General features: G+C 37.0%; 1 protein-coding gene across 4 annotated transcripts in view; it reads left to right on the forward strand.

The window, feature by feature from the left end:
- Positions 1-23268, forward strand: part of GABRA2 (gamma-aminobutyric acid type A receptor subunit alpha2) — a 123472-nt gene that overhangs the window by 66738 nt on the left and 33466 nt on the right. For all 4 annotated transcript variants that reach the window (XM_069457308.1, XM_069457306.1, XM_069457305.1 and 1 more), the window contains 4 exons: positions 9786-10006; positions 11952-12034; positions 16294-16437; positions 17673-17825. In XM_069457308.1, the coding sequence (XP_069313409.1) occupies positions 9786-10006; positions 11952-12034; positions 16294-16437; positions 17673-17825 (601 nt within the window). The remainder of the gene's footprint in view (positions 1-9785; positions 10007-11951; positions 12035-16293; positions 16438-17672; positions 17826-23268) is intronic.

Raw genomic sequence — 23268 nt, forward strand, 5'->3', positions numbered from 1 at the left:
GAAGCTCAGCAGAGGGACTTAGAGGGGAGATAGTTTGGGTGCTGTCTGATGGTAGTTGAAACCACAGACATGCATATTACAATTGTAGAAAGAAAGAGATTAGAGTGAAATGGTCATCAAACTTTCGTAGAAATTCTAGAACACCAATATTTAAAGGACAGAAAGAGGATAAAAAAAGATCGTAGGAGATACATAGAAGAAGCAACCATGAATGTCTGCTGAAATGAAGGCTGATTGCCTTCTCTGACCTAAGCTGTGCTTTGATCCTTTAGAGGAAAAGTCAGAGACCACTGCCTTTTAGTCCGTATCAGATGGAGTGACGTGCAGTCAGACATCTGCACCACAGGCATCTACAAAGACGGTATTTTGTGGGTAGGGGTGGTGTGGCCCATTCGGTAATGAGATGAAACCATAGGTTTTGCCCACAGCAAAACCTCATGTAGGGAGTGGGGAAACGGTTCTAGAAAAGAGAGCAGATAAAAGTAGTTTGACTCCATCGATTACCTTCCTAGAGGAGGAGGGTTGTGAGAACTTAGTAGTTCCGGTCATAGTTCTCTTGCTTTCCTAAGGACACAGAATGGAATTTCCTGTCATCCTCCCCATTCATTTGTATAAACTGAATAACAAACATGATTTCTGACCATGAAGCGATATTTACAATAAAAATTACAGAGGTTGCATGTTCTTTTCCTAGGTTTCAAGTGTGTGGCCTGTCTCTTTGGGAGAGCCGTACAGAAGTTGCATGCTTAGATTAAGAATAGTAGATCTTATCCGTTGGTGTTGCTCTCATACATTTTCCAGGAGCTATCACTCCATGTAGCTTGTTGGCAGGTGTGGAAAAGTCTTAGATCCTATGATGGGGATTTTCCCAAGGGTTTCCCCACAACACCGGGAGAATGTGGTTTTAAGAATTCCAGTGCAGGAGAGTCTTGCAAAAGTAGGGAGAGAACAACTGTGTCATATATTATGGGAAAGCCAAGGAAGGGGTTTAAATAAGTCATTAGATTAAGAACAGAGGTATTTTCTGATTGTGGGAAAAGCAACCAGATTGCAGCGGGGGGGAGGCATGTGGGAGGTGAGGAAGTGGAGAAAGCGTGGAGGCAACATTTTTTAGTAGTGTGGCGGAGAGGAGGCGAGACAGAGGGCAGTTGGCTGTGCAGCATTATAACTATCAGGGAGGCTGTTATTTTTAAAGATGGCATTGAACTTCTCACTGTTCTCGGAACATGTCATTATCTTTAACAACTCTCTGGCCTTGCACATGTTTTTCCCGTTCTTGTTATGCTTCCCTCCTCCTTCGCCAACTGAAGATCTTTTTTATTTATTCAAGGCCAAGCTCAAATTCTGTTTTCTCTGATTTCTTTTTAGATTACTCCGAGGAGGCAGTTCCGCCACCCAGTCGTCGTACTTTTTTATGACATTGCACACAGGATGATGCAAAGCTTCACATGTCTGTCTTCTTTACCACAGGCTGCCCTGCTGGAAGGCATGGCCATGGCTGTTCATTTCAATACAATTGACTAAGTCCATGCTCTGTGCCAGTCAAATTGTCGGGAGCTGAAGTATATAAGTGTAGCCCTCAAGTTGCTCACAGGGTAGGAGAAGAAAGCTCAGAAAAATTATTCCTTTTAAACAGTGTGATCATGCTTTTGTTGTAGTATTTATGGATTAATATGGTCTCAGAGGGGATATGGGTGGTACGTATAGGGTTTGGGAAGGTTTCTGGGAAGAGAAGATAGCTGAGGAGGACAGTTACGGGTCGGCCAGCTATAAATTGGAAAAAGAACGTGCTAGCACAGATTGAAAGAGCTTGTAGAGTTCAGTGAAATGTGAAAGTTCGATATAACGGGAGCCTGGAATACTCTTAGGGCTTCGGGGGGAGATGAGGCTAGAAAAGTACTCAGAGCCAGAGCATGATGGACATGACAGCTAATTGCTCCCCAAAAGCTGTGGGGTGAGCCCAGATAAAACCGTAACACATAGTCCGTTTATGTTACCAGGGGACTGACTGCATGGCTTTTTTTTTTTTTTTTTTTGGTATGTGTTGACATTCTTCAAAATACAGCAATTGCACAGAACAAAAGCCTGCTGTGATGAGTTGAATGCAGTTACATAGACACACCCATGCAGACACACACACAAGATAGCCTCACATCTGCGAATTTAAGGGTTAGGATAGTATGTGCAGTGGCCGTTTGCCACGCGGCGTCTGAGAGCTTTTCTTCTGTCTGCCGCTGCTGATGCCTTTCTCCTTATGTCCCGTTAGAGACCTTGCTGCTCAGAATCTTTGTGACTGCAGTTAATTTCCAACCACTCCCCTCCTCCACTCATGGACTAAGTATTACCTATTTCCTATGTTCCAAGCAGGTGTTTTTGAATGCCGGTGTCACAACATCGAAGATGGTAATCATAGTCCTTGTTCTCAGTGTGGAGTAAAAGTTGTCCCGTTGTAGAAAGCGGGGAGCGAAGAGTGACTCCAGCAGAGATCCGTGAGTTGGTACAGTCAGATGGAGCCTGACACGTGGCATTGCTGCCGCAGCATAGAGTTGTGTGTGTGTGTGTGTGTGTGTGCGCGCGCGCCTGTGTGGTGGGGATTGCTCTAGACAAGGCTAGAGAGGTAGGGAGGAAGAGATCAGTGCGTGTCCTTGGAGGCTGTGAGTGTTTGGACTTCATCCCAAGGGCTTTAGAAATTCAACCGACCAAGTTCAGCAACATTTATTCTTCGGAATTCCCTTCCCCACATCTTGGCAATGCCTCAGTGCATCCCGTGGCTTCAAGAGTCCTGCCCAGTTCAATTTAAACATGAATCTCTTACGCCGTTTAGATGATGATCTTTCCTTTCCCCAGCCTGGTTCACAGCTAAGGGACGTACCTTGGCGACAGGACAGATCTACTCTTCCTCTCCTCTTTCTTGGTCTTTCAAAGTTGAAGCAAGGGGAAGGGAGAGAGAAGCAGCAGCGAGCATCTTCCTACTACCTGGTTCTATTGGTCGCTCTCTCCTGGCAATCAGTGGCATTTGTGTGGTTGGTAGATAAGTGCTTGCTCTTTCATGGGGCACGGTTATGCTTTCTACTCGGTGAGCTCTTTATTACAGTTACCAAAAACACAGGAGACTTATTCTCTGGTGGCATCCCTACCCAGCTCCTGCCCCTGGCACTGCTTTCTGACCTTTACTACTGGGTGTCCCTCCCCTGTCAGGCCCCCCTTTTGTTGAGTAGGGGGAGAGGGAGAAGTACCCTTTGAACGTGATTTATGCCAGCCTCCTTTCCTTGGTGTGCAAACCGTTTTCTAAGAACCTTACACATAGTATCGCAACTCATCCTTCCAATAAAACTTAGGACATAAGTTTTATTCTTACCACCATTTTACAGATAAGTCGACTGATGATGAGAAAGATGAACTAAACTGCTCAAGGTCAGGGACCCTGATCCACCTGACTTTAGAGCCCATGCTTTTAACATCTACTTCTTATTACTCAAATATGTTATTCTTGGTATCTTTTCATCTTGTATTTGAGTCTGTTTTAAATGTGGAAAGAAGAATTTTTATTGTATATATTTAAGGTGTACAACATCATATTTTGGTATACTTACACATAATGAAATAGTTACCATGGTAAAGCAAATAAACATATCCATTATCTTGCATAGTTACTTTTTTTTTTTTCTTGCAGTAAGAACACTTAAATTTCCAGTATACAATAATAGTATAATTGTAGTTCTCATGTTGCACCTTAGATCTCTAGACTTACTCATCCTGCGTGTCTGCAATTCTAAACCCTTTGGTTGACATTTCACTGTTTCCTCCCTTTTCTTGCCCCACTCCTGGTAACTGCTACCATTTTACTCTCTGTATCTGTGTGTTCAATTTTCTTTCTTTTTTTCAGATTTCACATATAGGAGAGAGATTACAGTACTTTTCTTTCTGTGTCTGGCCTATTCTACTTGGCATAATGACCTCCAGGTTCATCCATGTTCTCACAAACGTCAGGGTCGCCGCCTTTTTAAAGGCTGAATAATATTCGTTTTTATGTGTATACCACAATTGCTTTATCCATTTATTCACAACGGAACAGACACTCAGGTTGTTTCTGTAGATACGGCTGCTGTGAATAATGCTGCAGTGACATGAGAGAGGATATGTCTTCATGGGGTGATGACTTCGTTTCCCTTGGCTCTGTACTCAGCAGAGGGATTGCTGGGTCATACGGTAGTTCTGTTTTTAATTTTTTGAGCAACATCCACACTGTTTTCTGTAACGGCTGCACCTATTTACATACCCACCAACAGTGTACAAGGATTCCCTTCTCCACACCCTGACCAACACGTTTTATCTCTTATCTTTTTCATGATAACCATCCTAATAGGTGTGAGGTGATAGCTTATTTTGGTTTTTATTTCTATTTCCCTGATGATTAGTGATTAGAACACTTTTTCATATACTTGACCATTTTTATATCTTTTTCTCTGAGACATGTCTACTCGTCCTTTGCCCAATTCTAATCAGGTTATTTGGTTTTTTGCTATTGAGTTGTGTGAGTTCCTTATGTATTTTGGATATATTTGGATACCTATCTTATCAGGTATGTGGTTTGCAAGTATTTTCTCCCAATCTATAGACTGCCTTTTCATCTTATTGATTGTTTTCTTTGCTGTCCAGAACTGCTTTAGTTTGATATAGTACCACTTGGTTATTTTTGCTTTTGTTTTCTGAGCGTTTGGTGTGGTATTCCAAAAAATATCATTGCCAAGATCATGTCAAAGAGCTTTCCCGCTATGTTTTCTTTTAGGTGCTTTATAGTTTGAGGTCTTACATTTAGGTCATTAATCTGTTCTGAGTTGCTTTTTGGGTATTCGATAAGATAAGCATCCAGTATAATCATTTTGCATGTGGCTATCCAGCTTTTCCAACACCATGTATTGAAGAGACTATCCTTTCTAGAAATCTTAAAACTCCAATGTCTACCCTGCAACTTAGTTCTTCCTGTAACCTTCTATAATCTATGAGTTGCATATATTTGTCTACAAAAGGAGAAAATTTCACTCTCATATCCTGCCCTGAAGGATTGTTTTATGTATGGTATAATCAAAAGAACATGGTGTTTGGAAGCACAGAATTTGAGGTCAAATTTTGGCATGTGCTCTCTCTTTTTTTTTTTTTAAAACAAATATTGCTTCTGAAGTATTTCCCTACTGTAAAATGGGGATAATTTTGCATATATAAGGTTTTTATGAATTTTAAATGGCATAAATTATATCTACATAAAACTACTAATCATTTTGAATACTTTTATTAGATATAATTTAATAATGTACTATCAGAATATAAATCTTCGGCATCAGTTTCTATTTTGTTAGTGAAACTTGCCTGGCTCCTATTTCAAAGAGAAAACCTAAACATCTTACCTTCATAGTAGTTGGAATGTGCAGTAGCCGTGTTGTCCTGTGATTTGTTTGTTAGAGGTTCTTTGTATAATAGGACATTATGATTTTGTACTAATTATGTTTACTGACGGTTTGCTAATCTGTTCTGAAGTTTCTCACTATTTTGCAATTTTTGCAATGCAAATACTGAGCTAAATTTGTTGTCTAGCCCCCTTTGAGTACGAACTGAAAATGTTTGAGCTTAACTATTCTTGTGTATTCCAAGGTGTTGTTTCTTTAATTGCTGCATATCTGTTTCAGAAACTATATTTTTCTTCATTATAGAAGAAATCCACTGATTGGAATTTATTCAGGGAAACCAGCCTTTATTAGCAAAAAGAGTATAATAAAATAAATTTTGATACTTTTAAATAAACTTCGAATATAAAAGTAAATGAGAAATTACTCCAAGACAGTCCTGCAATTTAGTTGTGTTTTAGTGAATACATAAAATTTCTTTAGAAATTGGCTACAAGTATTGACTTATAATTAATGTTGTCAGGCAGTAAAGAATATGATGTCTTGATTAAATTAATATGTCCTGAAAATCATGTTTATATAATAAGCTATGTTATGGTTTATAGAGAGTGATTTCCTTGTTTGCAGGAAAAATTATGGAAATAACACTTAATAAGTTTACTGTTTAAATGGAGATTTTTAGTGGTGGTAAAAACATTTAACTGAAAACTGCATCCTTGTTTGTGTTTTGCCCCTAATAAGCATGGAAACAGGAAATTCACTGAACTTCTCTATGACCCCAGCTATAAAAGGGGGAAGTTGGATTAGATTTCCTGGAATGAATTTTTGAAATCTTGGAGTGTATGGATTCTTCAACCCTTTGGTCACACGCAGCAGTTGGTCTCACTTCTGCTGTATATAGGCCACAGGGTATAACTGCGTGTTGATACATCCTTGTGGGGTTTTTTGTTGCTTGTTTCTTATGAAATTTGCACTGTAGTAGTTTGTGTATTCTCTGATGGATTATGTAGTTGATCCTTTCTCTCCCTGTTATCTCAATACATTGCAGAATGCAACCAGACCTGGCCCAAATCATTTAAAACATAATACCTGTCCCTCAGGTTAATTTAAAAGTCAATCTGTTTCCCCCATCCATTCATCCTCCCTAGCAACCCTTTAGCAACCTTTTAACCCCCTAAACAGAATTACCTGTACTCCTCATTTCTGCCTCTCCCCTCCAAAAAGACAGATACAAAAATATCTGCACTTCATTGGGAATTTGGGTAATCACTCTGTGATTCTCCCCATGCGCACGGTAAATAAACCTTTCTCTTATTAATCTGCCCTAATTGTGAATTGATCTTTCAGCAAACTTTCAGGGGAAAGGGCAAGCTTCCCCTCACCTCTGTGATAAATACCAAATTCGAGGTAATTATGTCCTTAGGGAGTAGGGAACCATGATTGAGAGGGACGAACAGAAGAGGGAGGACTTTAATAATATGAGTGATGACATTTCTGCTAGGGATAGGTTCAAGGTGTTTGGAATATTCTTTATTGTCTGGCATCTGTCTTAAAACAAAGTAAAATAAAACACAAATGAAAGCCAGGGTCCCTTTCTTGAAGATCTGTAAGCTAGTTGGGAAACCGAGTAGCAATAACATGATCGCGCCTCTGTCTCCCAACTAGTGATAGAACAATAGGTGATCTTGCAGGAACAGAGAGCTTTATAGAGACACAAAGAGAGCTGGCTGTGTTCTTGCCAGGTGTTCAAGGGTCTGGGGCAAGTGGAGAACTTGCTCTATTTGAGGAATGGCAACGAGTGGGAATTGTTAACATTGCTTAGAGAATGACATGAGTTTGCGTGGTGGGGGTGGGAGAAAAAGACACAGGCCGTGTTGGATAGATTCGCAGGGAATGCTTGGGACACTGAATGCTCCAAGACAAAGAGTGTTTCTGGAAACAATTTTTAAACGAGATCACCTGGAACTTTCTTTTTGTAAACTGTAAGTATTTCCTATGCAGTGGGTCTCTAGGAAATCATTGCCATACCAATAGCTTCTGAAAACAGGTAATACATAACCTCATTTTACAGAAATGGAAAATAGCATTTGAAGTTCTATAAAAAGTTTTAAAATGTGTTCAGTTTGCCTGAAAAAGTAAATCATGTGTATTCATGTTAGGCCGAGACTTGAGGGATCCCAGGTGGAAATACTTCCATAGAAACCTATCATAGTGCAGAGACTCATTTCTTAATCCAGTTTTTTTTTTTAGTTCCATTTAGATAAAATTAATTAAACATTAAAAAAAATAACTACACCACAAAGAATGAGCGTAGGTTAGATTCTGGGGATTGCCCCTGAGGATTATCAGCCCAGAGCCCCTGTCCATTTCCTACTCGTACTCCATTACCTGTGGCTGACATTTGGTATCATCATTGATTCAATTTTTGAGGGATGATTGGGAACCATTTACTTGATTCAGATTTGTACAAATGATTTGCCATTTCATAAGTATATGATATTTTTAATCTGTCCTTTTATACAAATATAATTTTAGTTTAGTGAAATTGCCAATTACTGCAGAGTTTATGTTGAAAGATGCAGTGACTGTGGTTTTGTGCTCACAGGATGGTTTCTGAATTTCCAGTCTCAGGTGTGTGATTGAACATTTTAATTGTTTATAATGTAAGTTTTACACAAACATATTGACAAAAATTTTAACGTTTAATAGATTTTAAATATTAATCACATTTGTGAATTGTATATCTCATCCAAAATGTATAAATTCTTTTAAGAAAGATAGAGACAGAGATAAAGAGATAGAGAGCTAGAAAGAGACAGAAAGAGGAAGGGAGGTTTAGCCAAGCTAAAGTTTTAGAGAATAAAGATAGAGGAATTAATGACTTACTGGTCTGTACAAATATTTTAAAGTAAATTTTTCAAAATAAGATATACAAATAACTAACAAGCATAGGAAAAAATGCTCAACCTTTTTAATCATCAGATAAATGCAAATTAAAACCACAATGAGATATCATCTTGCACCAGTCAAAATGGCTATTATTAAAAAGTCAAAAAACAGCAGATGTTGGGGAGGATGTAGAGAGAGAAAAGGGAACATTTATACACTGTTGGTGGGAATATAAAATAGCAGAACCTCTATGGAAAAGAGTATGGGGATTTCTCAGATAACTAAAAATAGAACTAACATTCCTATCCCTCAATCCCACTACCAGGTATGTACCTAAAGGAAAAGAAATCGTTATATGAAAAAGATACTGGTACTCATGTTTATTGCAACATTATTCACAGTAGCAAAGAAATGGAATCAACCTAAGTATCCAGCAAAGGATGATTGGATAAAGAAAATGTGATATATAACTCCCCCCCAACACACAGTACAATACTTTTCAGCCATAAAAAAGAATGAATAGTGTCTTTTGCATCAAAATAAATGGAATTGGAGGCCAGCCACAGAAAGTCAAATACCACGTTCTCACTTACAAGTGGGAGCTAAGTAACGTGTACATATATAGACATAGAATGTGGAATAATAGTCATTGGAGACCTAAAAGGGTGAAGGGAGGAAGATTGTGAGCAATGAAAAATTACTTAATGAGTACAATGTACGCCATCCACTAAAAGCCCAGAATTCACCACTGTACAATGTATCCATGTAAGAAAGCTACACTTGTACCCTTTAAATTTATACACATAATTTAAAAAATACATTTTAACATGAGGGAGTTTATTTGCAAAAATTAGTTGTAATACAAGTACTTTATAAATTATCAGGATACTTAAAGTTTATTGAAATCATCATCCCCTAACACATTCTTGCTAATGATATGCTATCTCACCATTTTTTTAGGATTAAAAAAGAAATAGATTCTACAGTTTCTTTGGCAACAAGAAATGTAGACATACAGATCTGACAGTGTGTTTAACTGTTGTTTCTTCTTTCTTTTGGGGTCTTTAAAATATTTTTGTTTGTTGGTTTGTTTATTGCTAGTAGGAAGGCTGTCTGCTCATTTTTTCTTGAAATTAACTACTTTAAAACAATCTCCTCAGACCCTGCCCAAGCGTATCCCCTCTCCAAGCAATTCTAAACTGTAAAGCAGTTTGGCTGAGACCTTGTCAAAGGGAAAGAGGCCAGATAAAGTAAATTTATTTTGCTTTTCACAAGAACATGGAGCTAATTGTATAAATACGCAGACTTGATCCCACTGTAAGTGACCGCATGTATCAATAAGCTAAAAGAGTGATCTTCCTGATTCAAAATTTACTTTTCTCGCTATAGCTCACTTTTAAAGTATTTAGAATATTACTTTAATTGGAATTTTACAGTGTTCTGTATCTAAATATATTTCTAAAGGAATGCTATTTTTATATTTTTATATTTTAGGAATATACAATAGATGTTTTCTTTCGACAAAGATGGAAAGATGAACGTTTAAAATTTAAAGGTCCTATGAACATCCTTCGACTTAACAATTTAATGGCTAGTAAAATATGGACTCCAGATACCTTCTTTCACAATGGGAAAAAATCAGTAGCTCATAATATGACAATGCCAAATAAGCTGCTTCGAATCCAGGACGACGGCACTCTGCTGTATACAATGAGGTACGTTTTTAGGTTTGATGTGTTGCATTTATATACTGAGAAATCCATGCATTAAACAACCAATCTAGCTGTCAAGTATTATCACAATTGAACATTTTCCTAAGAGATTATTAAACTACCCGTAATATGTTTTACAAATACTTGGGTATAAAAAATATATAAAGCAATATTAATGAGTTTGAGTCTCATTTTTGTGTGTTTAATCTACAGAATTGCCTTAATTACTAAGAATTGATGTTTTTGGTTATTCATTCTTCATAGTACTTTTTAATTAAGTACAGTTTTAATACTAGAATTTTGTTTATACCAGCATGAAATTTTATTTTTAATGTCCCTAATAGATATTGCATCACAAATTTTAAGTGTTTTAAAGCAGAATTTTACTTAATTTAATATTTTAATACTCCTTATGAAGTTACTCTAAAGAAAAAAAGTTTTTTAAGTCAGAGATATAGGCTTTATTTAATGAGACAAGTAAATTGGATACTATAAACATGTTTCAGATTGAGTCATATAAAATTCCCATTTTGTAAATCAAAATTATCCTATCACATTAATTTCATTTAACTTTAATGACGTTATCTAAAGGAATAACCAGGTGTTGATCCTAACAACTATTGCATTTTAACTATGCTCATGAATTAATCATGCAAAATAAGTCACTTGTAAGAAAAAAAACCACAAATCTGGTAAAGTGATGTAGAACCCAAAGTTGAAATATTTAATAAAAGATTTAAAGCATGGATAACTGTCATCAGCATTATATATAGACAGATAAATGTATTCCAGATATTTGATATGTTGTTTCATAAGATAAGTGCTGGATTTCAGTTATCAAAGTTATTCAAAAAGGGACAATAATACTATTAAAATATGCAATAAAGCTAATGAATTATGCAATAATGGTTTTTCTAATCTTTAAAGAAAAATATCTTGAGGACTCAATACTAAATGGCCATTGCCTAAAACGGAGGTGTGGGTGTTCGTTCTGCCTCTCTCTGAATCTTGCAATACAATCGGATGCCGCGCCCCTGTTGACTTTATACTTTGATCATTCCTATGAATTAAGGCAATGATTGGAAATTTGAGATTTAAGTAAAATGTAGGCACAGAACATACAGAATTTGGGAAAATACTGCATGAGGTTCTATTTAAATACTCTTTTAGAATATAAGCCATAATAAATTGTTGGCCACATTTGCTTTGCTCATTACAAGAGATTCTTCTGTAAGTTCCATTCTTTATCCACTTTGCCTTTATATGAAATGAAATATTAAATAATTGGAAGCTTTCTGTATAACAAATTTGCTATGATTACTCTTTATTGTGATGATGTAGATACCAAAAAATATGTATTTAACATTCATAATTTGTGTTCATAATTTACCTAACAGTCTAATCTCAACAAGGTATTTCTAGGAAATTATATATGCGTTTATATCTATTTCTATATTTATATCTGTGTGTATATATACAGTATGTGGTACTCATTCACAATTTTCATATTTTTCAAGGGAGTTCTTCTGAGCTAACACTGAATTCTTATGTTAATTTTGTTATGTGGTTGTTGATGAAATGATGGGGACAATGGCATTCTTTCCATGATAGTTTTTTTCCTTAATATTTCAAGTTTCATAGTAAGGTTAATGAGAAAACAGCCATTTAAAATGCATATATAACTTCTTAACACACAATAGAGTGTAAAAGGCCTAAACTATATTTCAATAACTATTATAGCTGTTTATGCTCAGATTTTATATATGTCAATGTCTTCTGAAGGATCACCTAAGTGTGAAAGAACAAAAACGTATTTAGATATGAATTAGCCTAGCAGGGTGCTGTAATGAAGGTTCTACCTCATCATTAATTCTGTTAACAGTAATGACAAGCGATTTTTCTTGACTTGCCAATTTACTTAAACAAAGAGTGGCCTTTTGACTTTTAGGCTTACAGTTCAAGCTGAATGTCCAATGCACTTGGAGGATTTCCCAATGGATGCTCATTCATGCCCTCTGAAATTTGGCAGCTGTAAGTACAGGAACGCAGATACATGTTTTGTGTTGATGATGTCAGGGATAGCAGCATGGCTCAGTTGCATAGTTTCTTATATTACGGAATTTTTACTACTTGCCCCTTAAGATACGGAAGTAAAAGACATGCTCATTGCCCTCAGGGAACTAACTGGCTAGCGCTGTGGTTCTCTCAAATATCATTATATTTTAATCATGGTGTTTAAATTATCATTTATTTTACTGCTAATAAAGAACATTATATGTTTTAGTACATGTGTAAAATTAGACCAGGATTTCCTTGAAGGTTGAGGCTCTAACTTCCTTTTCTAAGCACTGGAACCTTAAAATGCAAAATATATGGTTTTTTTAATCCACTAAGAATGAATTATAAAGGACAGAGTCTATTGTTGATCAAAGTGGCAATCAGCCTGTTGCCAATGGCAAGCACAGAAGCAGAGTGTGTGCAATTATCTCTTCACTGTCTCGTTAATAGAAGGAATTTTTTTTTTTTATTCCTTAAAATAAATTTGAAGGAGATGATGTAGCTGTGTGCTCCATGCAGACACTTTCTGTGTACACAGAACATTGCAGAAAAGGCTGTGTGCCGCTGGCCATTCTCCAGGTCACTGGGGTTGTATCTCATGTGTCAAGCAGAAGCAGTCACACTTCCGGAATAATTGAACAGGGGGAAGGTCACACGAGCTCCCTGGGCCCACGGGGCTTTCCAGACAGGTTCAGAATACATTCATGTGAGCACAGCCAAGCAGCTTCCCTCCTGTGTGAGTGCGTCCCTTCACCTGACCTTTTTAGAGACTCTGCTCTTTCCGGCACCCTCATCTCTGTCCATTTTGGGTGACTTTTGACTTTTTATTCTCTCTTGAATAGAAATGCCTCGTCTTCGCACTGTCTCAAACAAAGGAACGGGAAGTGTGATGGCCAATAGAAAGGCACAGCCCTCTAATTATCCTGATCATAGTTTCATGGAATGAGAAGTTCAGTCTTATTTGTTCTTGCAAAAGGTGTCAGTTCTCAATTTTCTTTGAGAATCTTCTCTTTGTTGAACCACAAAGCCTTATTTTATTGTCATAGTAAACCATCACTTCAATGCTGGCATTTCTTCCAGCATTATTCAAGGTAATCATGTTATACAAAGTAAACACGATGCTAAGAGAACCACAGCAGATGCAGCAGAGGGAAACTTACTTGCATAAGTGATATTAAAGAAAAAACCGAACAGCCTTGATAGGAAAGAAAGGATTTATTCAAGATGTAATAATGACGCAGGAAGAAAAGACAAATTTTTAGTGGACAAGGTATTGTCATTGAGGCATCACCTATAAATGATGTGATGTCTCAATTCTAAAAATAAAATAAATGCCCTTGAAAATATTTTAAGTAAAATTTAAAGAATCCCTTATAGTGCATCTACAGAGTAGTGGAATCTCACGTGATTGAGACTATAATTTGCTGTATGAGGAGGTGATATGAGCAACACACGAAGTTTATTATTAGGCATTCTCTGTTTAATTATTAGCTATTTTGTTTTCTTCACATTTATTTTCTGATCCACTGAATAAGCAATTTGTGTATTCTTTTCTTGCCTGTGGTAGGTGCTTGATGTGTAAATGTTAAAAGTATGAACACCAGTGTGGAGTATTTATACAAACAAGCCAAGCCCAACCTTAAAATGTTGGCACAAAAAAGTCTTGACAGAAGCATCCATGACTTTTTCTTCTAGTAATTTATCCCACTCTTTTTTTGGAGTGGGGGTGCTTTAAAGTAAAAGATGGAATTTCTGGAACTGTATCATTGTCCTCAATTTAAAGCAGCCTCTTTTCTCTATGCATACAATGTGAAACTTAGTCATGTTTTGTTTCATTCCTATTGCCTCATACCTTCATATTTTTCCTTATCGTTTTAACTTAGTTTAAAAATTCCCGCATGGAAGGCTAAGGCTAATCTGTTCATTCGCCAAAAGGAAATTGTAAATTGTCTTTGGGGCTAAAAATTAATAGTTAAAAATGATTTTGGAGTATTTTCTTGGTTAACAAATACTAAGAATCAGCGAGTATGCATCTGTTTAATGCAGCGTAGGACTGGAAAATGGATTAACAGAATTAAATCATCTAGAGACAGCCTCATTTAGAGGTGGAATTTATAATGAATTTTGTAAAGCTGACTTTCTGTCCTTTGGGACTTTATGGGGGAACTGCGTTATGGCCTCCTGGGGTGTATATGTGTTAGTGCATCAGAGACAGCCTCTAATATGCGTTGCATACCTTTCCTGTGTAACTAATGAAATGCAGTAATTGCCTTTTTAAAAGACATATGAAGAATCAGTCATTTTCTTTAGTAAATGATGAGCTCTTCTCCAGATTTGCATCTTCCGCAACATTACATACTATAGCTAAAATATATTTATTAATCTGAGAAGAATGAACTGAGAATTTATTTTCCTGTGTTTCAGGCACTGTACCAGGTCCTAGAAGTATGGACATGAATCAGATAGAGTCCCTGCCTGTCAGTCTCTCATTAATTTATTTAAAATGTCATCACTTTTATAGAGTTTTATTTTCTGTTATTTATGTTTAAAAGTAACATCGTAATTCAAAAATGGTATAATTATACTTAAAAAACTTCATACTTTATTAAGCTTCAGAGCTATAGAGTATTGTGAGGCCCGTCTGATACAAAGTGGCATGGGTGATGTATCTCTTTGTCCTGTTAAATTCTGTGCCATTTGAAATTTTATTGAAGAGAGGGCCAGGACATGTTTTCATAGGGGAAGCAAAATAAGCCACTTATTTAAATAAGTTGCTAGTTATCTACATTAGTAATGTTATTTAATATTCTCAGTAGAATCATTAATGAATTAAAGTTAATAACAAAATGAGACCTCAGTAGAATTTATTCATATTCAAACATGAATATTTCTCTATTAAAATATATACATATATAAATATATTTTTAGCATCCTATTTCCAAAATTGTTTCACATAATATAAAATTGTTTCACATAATATAATTTACTTGTGGATGTCAGCAAATACATCTATAAAGAAAACAGCATTTTGCTGATATTAACATTTCCTAGCAACATTCAGAAAACCAGATAATGTTATGCAGTATGTCATTAAAAGACACAAACTCATAAACCTTCACCTCATTATTACTAATGCTTGGGTGGAAACTGATTTGTGATCATAGACTTTGCGTCAAGTTTAGAATCAGGACCATCATAACACAGTGGTATTAAAACTAAAAAAATTATAGATGGCAGAGAAATGAGATTTCCAGTGTCCTGGAGGCCTTTTCTCTCCTTCAATTGAAAATGTGACTATGATGTTGAATTTTGCAGAAAATGAGGAGTGACTAATATCTTTAAACATTCCCATGAGTAAAAGTGTATGGAAGTTCTTCAAAATGTCAATGGTACAGCAAGAATTACCTGTTTGTCCAAGTGGGGAGGGACCCTGCCTGCATGGAGAAGTCACTGTTGCCCGACGGGACATTCCGGTGCCAGGGAAAGGCTAAGACTACTGATGCCACCTGTGCACCAGCTCTAGAGTCATGTCACTTCACTAAGTTCTGCGTCCTTGGCCAGTACGTTGGGGAGTTACATCTGGTCTGTGTGTGTTTGGCCTCTTCCTGCCAATCCACAATTTAACTGGTATGCTATGAAAGTGTAGGCTAGTGATATCTGTGTGCAGGGATTAATTTAAACATAAACAGGTTTTTAAAAGGATTTGCAACTTGATACAACTATATGGATCTAAAGAAATGCATTGTATCATGATAGCTAAGACATTTAGCTCTTAATTATAAGATACTTTTATCTGGACTTTTATGTCCAGAAAGCAATATAATTTTGGATTATGATTTTTATTTTGTGAGTGATTTCTATTTCTAAACAAACTGTTTAACTGGACTTTGGGCATTCATAACCTGTTTATCACAGTATCTTCCTATGCTACCATGAGACTAAAGGGAATGTTATAATACTCTCAAGGCCCAGTGATTTTTGCAGACTCTAAAGAGATGTTTATTATGCACCTCACAAAGTGGTTGCAATGAAAATACTCTCCTGGTCATGATCATCTTTCTTAGTTTGCTTCACACCCCTCATGTTCAAATAAATTCAAAGTACACATTTTTGCCTTAAAAATGTGATCTCTAAGTATTAAATTTTTCCAGAAAACAGTGATTCTGTGAAGTATACAACTTTTGAGGCAGCAGTTTAAAGTGCTTAAATTTTTTTTTTCCGATTTCCTGCAGATGCATATACAACCTCAGAGGTCACTTACATTTGGACTTACAATGCGTCTGATTCGGTAGAGGTTGCGCCCGACGGCTCCAGGTTAAATCAATATGATCTGCTGGGCCAGTCAGTTGGGAAGGAGACGATTAAATCCAGTACAGGTTGGTAACACGAGTCTGGGGAAAAGATAGTGCCTGAGAGTATTAATGGGTTAAAGTCACTGGAGATGTGTCAGATTGCATAAAAACTTTTGCGCTTCAGGGCCAAGAAACAGCAGCATGGATTGTGCTTGGGGGCTTTTAGACCCCACCCCTTACTAAATAAGGATTTGCATTTTAACAAGATTCCAAGGAAATTCATACTCGCATTGAAGTTTGAGAAATATACTGTGTCTTCTCAGACCAGTCAATTTCAACATTTACCTTCAAACTAAGTGATAATTTCCCTAGTTTTCTAATTCTTTCCCCTCTACTCTGGATAATTTATGATTATTTGACTTTAGATTTATGGATAATTGCTACTGGCATGTTTGGAAAGCTGATTCCCTCTCTAAGGGCCACCTTCCTCTAAAAAAAAAAAAAAAAAAAAGGCAGCTGTGTGGACTAATTATCTTCTATCTGGCCCTGATTAAATTCCAGGGAGCAGAAAGGTGGTAGGTATGAAGATAAGATAGAAGAGACTGAAGCAAATTAGAACAGACAACAATGACGGTGGGGTTGAAAGTGGGAAGGCCTGGCACGAAGACCAGTCTTGGAGATGGGGCCAGGATCAGCATGTTGAAGAGCCAGAGGGCTCTGAGTTAGAACAATCAAACCAGAGGCTTGAGGTTGATACCGGCGGGAATGAGGGGCCTAAGCAAGTAAAATAATCCACAGACAGGTAGTATTTATGAACTTGAATTCCCTTGGTCAGCAGAATGTCCTAGGAAAATAAAAAAACTAATAGAGGTTGAGCATCTCGAATCCCAAAATCTGAAATGTTCCAAAATCTGAAATTTCTTGAGTGCTGACATGGCACTCAAAGGAAATCCTCATTGTAGCATTTCAGATTTTAGAATTAGGGATGCTCAATCAATAATGCAAATATTCCAAAATCTAAAAAAAAATCCAAAATCTGAAACACTTTTGGTCCTAAGAATTTTGGATAAGAGTTATTCAGCCTGTACCATATCATGGCACATGGACTACACGTTTTTTGATACTATTAAAAATGTTTTTTAAATACACTTGCTCCGCGCTAATGAAACATTTAAAGGTAATATAAGTGTCATGAGCTATATGTGATAAATTCTTTTTTAAAAAATCAGGGTCTGTTCTGTATCTAATTTCTTCTATTTCTAAAATGTTCCAACTGTTGACTGTAACAGTTTCTTAAGCTGCTTAAATTTTTCTTCCAGGTGAATATACTGTAATGACAGCTCATTTTCACTTGAAAAGAAAAATTGGATATTTTGTGATTCAGACGTATCTGCCTTGCATCATGACTGTCATTCTCTCCCAAGTGTCATTCTGGCTCAACAGAGAATCGGTGCCTGCAAGGACTGTGTTTGGTGAGTGAATACACTTCGTGGTCCAGCACGTTGTGTTTCGTGATGTACCATTAAAGGCATTATCGCTCCTGATCCTCACACCGATATTCTATGGTATGTGGACAGGGAGGATTGTTTTTAACCTTGCAGATGAGGAAACTGAGGCCCAGAGAGGTAACATAGTGTCAGATTTGTTAATAAGGAATATAAACGGTCCTCAACTATTCTGTAAATACATCCTGTCTTCTTTCTGTTAAATGACATTTCTCACCAACACTTGTCTCCGTGTTAGTATAAGGAGAATTTTCTTAAAGGTTTTAATTTACAGTATAACTACCGTATTTCTAGGTTTTCTGTGTTTATTTTTCTATTGTTTTTAGATGAAGAAAGATGATCTTAGAACTTTACATCAGAGACGGAGGGAGGAAGACTTCATTCACTTCCATTAGTGTGTTTGATTTTCTTGCTCAAAAGCAGGCAGGGGAATTTTTAAATCTGGAGTAGGTAATACCATATTTGCAGGCTTTCTATGTTTATTTTGGTTTTGTTTTGAGATAAAGAAAATGATCTTAGTACTTTAAATGAGGGCGGGGGGAGAAAGAGAGGTGTGTCATTCATTCCATTATTGTATTTAATAATTTTCTTGATTAAAACGATGCAGGGGAGTTTATTACTGCTTCTTAGATACGTTTCGTAATAAAGTAGCTTACTTTTGTGTGTTTGGACCAGTCACTGAATCAGAGAACCTACTCTGTCAGATATTACAGCAGGCCCTAGAGATACAGATACAAATAAAATACAGTCCCTGCATTCAATTAGCATAGTATAGTCGATGGCAGCCCAAGAAAGAGACAGATACAAGTCGTCACAGAAAATAACAGTGTGCATCCTCTCTAGAACTAATTGAGCAACTAGCTGAGTTAACATTTGATATAAGACTTGAAAGATGAGCAAAAGTTGCTCAGACCCATGAGATGGGACAAGAATCTTAGTCTAAAAGGCTAGACCGTGCAACGACCCTGAGGGATGGAAGAATAGGGTATGTTCAGTGATAAGGAGCTGTTTGTGTCCGTGGAAATACAGACAGAAATATAGTCAGAGGCCTAGCTGATGTTAATGGGAAAAAAAACCCAAACTCTGTAAAATAATTTAAAAAGGAATTACATGTAAGATCTTAAGTCAATACGTGGAGCATGTACAAGGGTTTGGCCTGAAAAGGCAGGACATCTTGAAGAAGGGGCTTACAGGTAATAGGTGGGTTTGAAGATTCTTTGATTTGTAGTTGGTTAAAGAAATGAAGCTTTGTCTAAAGGCTTGGCGTGTTTTAATTTAAGGTCAAGATGTCTGTTAGTCAGAGATAATAAGCCACTGGATGTTTACCTAAACGCAAGAGATCTGTTAAGTAAATTGATGGCCTGCAGGTGTGATTTCACTTTGCCTTGCATAGCCTCAGGCCTGTTAATTATCTGATACCTTATTCTTTCAAAAAATATCTCCAAAAGGGGAGGAGGGGCATTATGAGCAGTGGCTGACCTCTCCTCTCTTTATGGCCAGCAATTCAGCTTTAAGGTTTTTCTGGGGTCCTCTCGGCCAAGAGGGGGTCCATTCAGTCAGCCGGGGGCTTAAGATTTTATTTTAGTTCACAATGAGAAGGGCCTTTTAGGCCGTGTTAATAAAATGTATCTTTTTGCTAGTCTATAGGAAGCCACTGTTGTATTTTGAGCTATATGTGCAAAGCTCTCAGAACAATGCCTGGCATTTAATAAATGCTATACAATTGTCAGCTATTCTTTTTTTTACAACTACTTTATGATTGACATGTAAGAATCTGTCGATATTTAATGTACACAACTCCATGAGGATGGGAAGTGGTGTACACCTGTGACACCATTACCACTGTCAGGCCATAGACATAGCCAGTCCCCTCCCAAACTTCCCTCTCACCCCCTTTATTATTATGGAGGTGTGTGTGGGGGAGGGGGATAAGGATACTTACATAAAGTCTACCCTCTTAGCAAATTTTAAGTATACAATACAGTGTTGCTAGTTATAGGTACTATGCTGTATGGTATATCTGTAGGACTTACTTATTTTGCCTAACTAAAGCTATTATTATTATTAATCTGATCGGTTTGTACTTTAGAAAGACGTGGCATTTTTGCAAAGGATGAATTGGAAGCTAGAAGTTACCTGAGGCAGGGAGGAAAGTTAGGAGCTACTAAAATGGTCCAGATGAGAAACGATTAGGTTATTTCAAAAGAAGGCAGTGGCAACAAAGGAAAAAAGAATAGGATGTTTGGGAGAGAGAACCAATGGATTTGGTGGACATATATAGCAACTACAGAAAAAGGAATAATTTAGGATAATTTTAGTTTTATCCCTTGAACACTTTAAGTGGATAACAGTGTCAGTAATAAAAGCAAAAGGGAGAGGAAAACCAGGAAAAATGAATGCAGTTTGAGTTATGTGGATTTCGAAGTTCTTTCTGACATCATTTTGGTGTCTAGTAGGCCAACAGAAATATATATTTGAAATACAGATTACTAGCAGAAACTATTGATAAATATGGCAATCATTAGCTGCTAGATAATAGAACTTTAAAATCGAGAACTTATCTCCCAGATAAATTAAATGGGTGAATACAAGATGAAAGGACAGAATCCTTAAAAATACTAAAATTGCAGAATACAAAGGAACTCCTTGGCACTTAAAAAACAATATCAGAAAATAAGAATATACTCAATTCTAAGCATCAACAAATCTGTTTCCACAATTGTAAGTACAACAAACCAAAGGCCACACCCACCCAGGCACGCACAGGATCATAAAGACTCTCTGTAAGAGTAACGTGTGTTAAGAGTATTAAAGAACATGTAGGAAAAGAGAACAAAGAACATTAACAAAGAGCTGAGCACAATTACAGATAACTAATTTGGAAATGATAAAAATGCCAAACAAGAAAACACAGAAGAGAGAGTGAAATCAAAAAATCGCAGCCCAGTAAAAGCAGTTTCACATACTTCTCACAGGTACAGAGGTGAGATAAGAAGGTGAATAAATACTGAACTTTGAATGAACAGAAAGTGTCAGTATCAAGGCTGCCAGGTTTAACATGTATAAAATTAAAAATACAGACTATATTTGAATGTGTGAATTTTATATGAATTGTTTACAAAACAGGTTTAAGGATGCAAAAGTCATGTTTTCATGTAATTTAGTACTTTTAGATGGAAAAAGCATTCTCAGTATTATCTCTACCAGTTATTCTGTATAAAACCACTAATAAATATTCCATATGAGTGTATATATATTTTTATGGGAGGACAAGTAACAGATAACCTGGCTGGAATGGGGCTGGAAAGCTGCCCAGCTTACTCGATATTTTTACTTCATCTTTCTCTGTTTTCTGTTTTCTTTTGAGGGTGAACGTCATCATCTGTCCGATACACAACAGTTACCTAAGCAAAGTTTCTACACCCGCTAAATTTCTCTATTTAAGTCCACAGTCAGGTTTCCATCCTCTCTCCCTGGTGAGAAATCGTCCGCCCTCCCCCCGTCCAAGACTCTGTGTGGTGGGTAATCCACCCAAGTAAAAAGAAAAACAAACTCTGACTTTAACAAAGTAATAGGCCCTAGGAGACAGATGCCAAATTTCTCAACCTTTGAGGTCCTTCATGCTGTGACTAGAATAAAAAAATAAAGAGAGCAAATAAGATGGAAAGCAGAGAAGTTGAAATAAGAATGTGCATTTTTTAATATTGAGACTGTGGCTCCATTATACTGGGTTTTGTCTGTTCATTTTGGTATATGCACTTGCTTTGGGGTTATGTAGAGCCAGGCTGATGTCTTTCAAAGACATTAATTCAAAGGGACTGCCCTTGTGACAATAAAAGCCTCCTTGGACTTCCTCAGAGTGTCCAATTTATTCAACACCAACAAATACTTGCTAAGCACCCATCTGTCAGTACTGTCCTACAGGCTTGGGGTGCATCCTTGAACAAAAACCACACACAGGTCCCTTTGTGATAAGGTATTTGCTCTCTGTTGCCAACCTAAGAAAGCACTTAGGAAAACTTACCCTGCAGGTGGTATGCTTTGAAGGCTCCTGAGAGTGGACCATGCATGCACCATAGACAAACCTCATTTTGTTGTACACAGAGCTTATCTCGTGAAATGATGACTTCTGGTCCTTTTACGTGCTTAACATTCTCCAGAGCTTCCTGTAAATAAAAAGTCATTGTGAGGAATTTGCCAATAATTATCTCTACATTTGAAGCCAAACCATTTTTTGAATTTTGGATGGTTTATATAATGTATTTATATTTTGTCTTAATATTACTAGTCAGCATATAATAGACAGTTTTTCTATTAAAAACTAAAATCAGATAATACACATCCATTAGTGTATAGTCTTCTGGCAAATGAGTAGAGGGAGTTCACATACTTCCTACTGCATACAAAGTCCAAGGCATATAAAAGGACCTTAGCTGCTTGTCTTACGTACATTTTGGAAGGGGATATGTTTGGATTGAGCATTGTTCGCCTTAGTTCCACAGGTGTCCCTAATTCAATTTGACTTTTTTCTTTCCAGCATATTACGGGGGTACAAATGTTTAGGTTACATATATTTGCGTTGCCCTCCCAAGTCAGAGCTTCCAGTGTGTCCACCCCCCAGATGGTGTGCACCACACCCAATAGGTGTGAATATGCCTACCCCCCCTCGCCCCCTGCCTGACACCCCATGAATGTTACTACTATATGTGCATGTAGGTGTTGATCAGTTAATACCAGTTTGATGATGAGTACGTGTGGTGCTTGTTTTTCCATTCTTGTGATACTTCACTTAGGAGAATGGGCTCCAGCTGTATCCAAGATAATACAAGAGGTACTAGATCACCATTGTTTTTTGTGGCTGAGTAGAACTCCATGGTATACATATAACCACATTTTAGTAATCCACTCATGGATTGATCGGCACTTGGGTTGTTTCCACATCTTTGCAATTATGCTGCTATAAACATTCTAGTGCAGATGTCTTTGTTATAGAATGTCTTTTTTTCCTTTGGGTAGATGCCCAGTAATGAGACTCTTAACTGACTCTTGCCTCCACTTTTGTGGAAGCCTGTTTCCAACATGTCAGTCAGAGGGATCCTTTCAAAATGTAAGTCATATCATGCCATACTTGGCTCTCCAATATACTCAAAGAAAAAGCCAAAGATCCTTCAGAAATCAATAAATCCGCATGCCGTATGAACTCCCATCCCCTCCAAGTGTGATTTCTGCTACTTTTCCTATCCCTCACCCTTCCCTGACCTTCGTCTACTCTGTGATCATGCCAGGTTTTCACCTGTCAGCTTTCTCTGTTTGGCTCACTCCTCTCTGCTTTACTCAATTATCATCTTCTCAAAGAGGCTGACCTGACAATATGACTTAAAATTGCATACTGTTTCCTCAGTCCTGGCTC

This window comes from Eulemur rufifrons, chromosome 24 (genome assembly GCF_041146395.1).
Source record: "Eulemur rufifrons isolate Redbay chromosome 24, OSU_ERuf_1, whole genome shotgun sequence".
Lineage (NCBI taxonomy): Eukaryota > Metazoa > Chordata > Mammalia > Primates > Lemuridae > Eulemur > Eulemur rufifrons.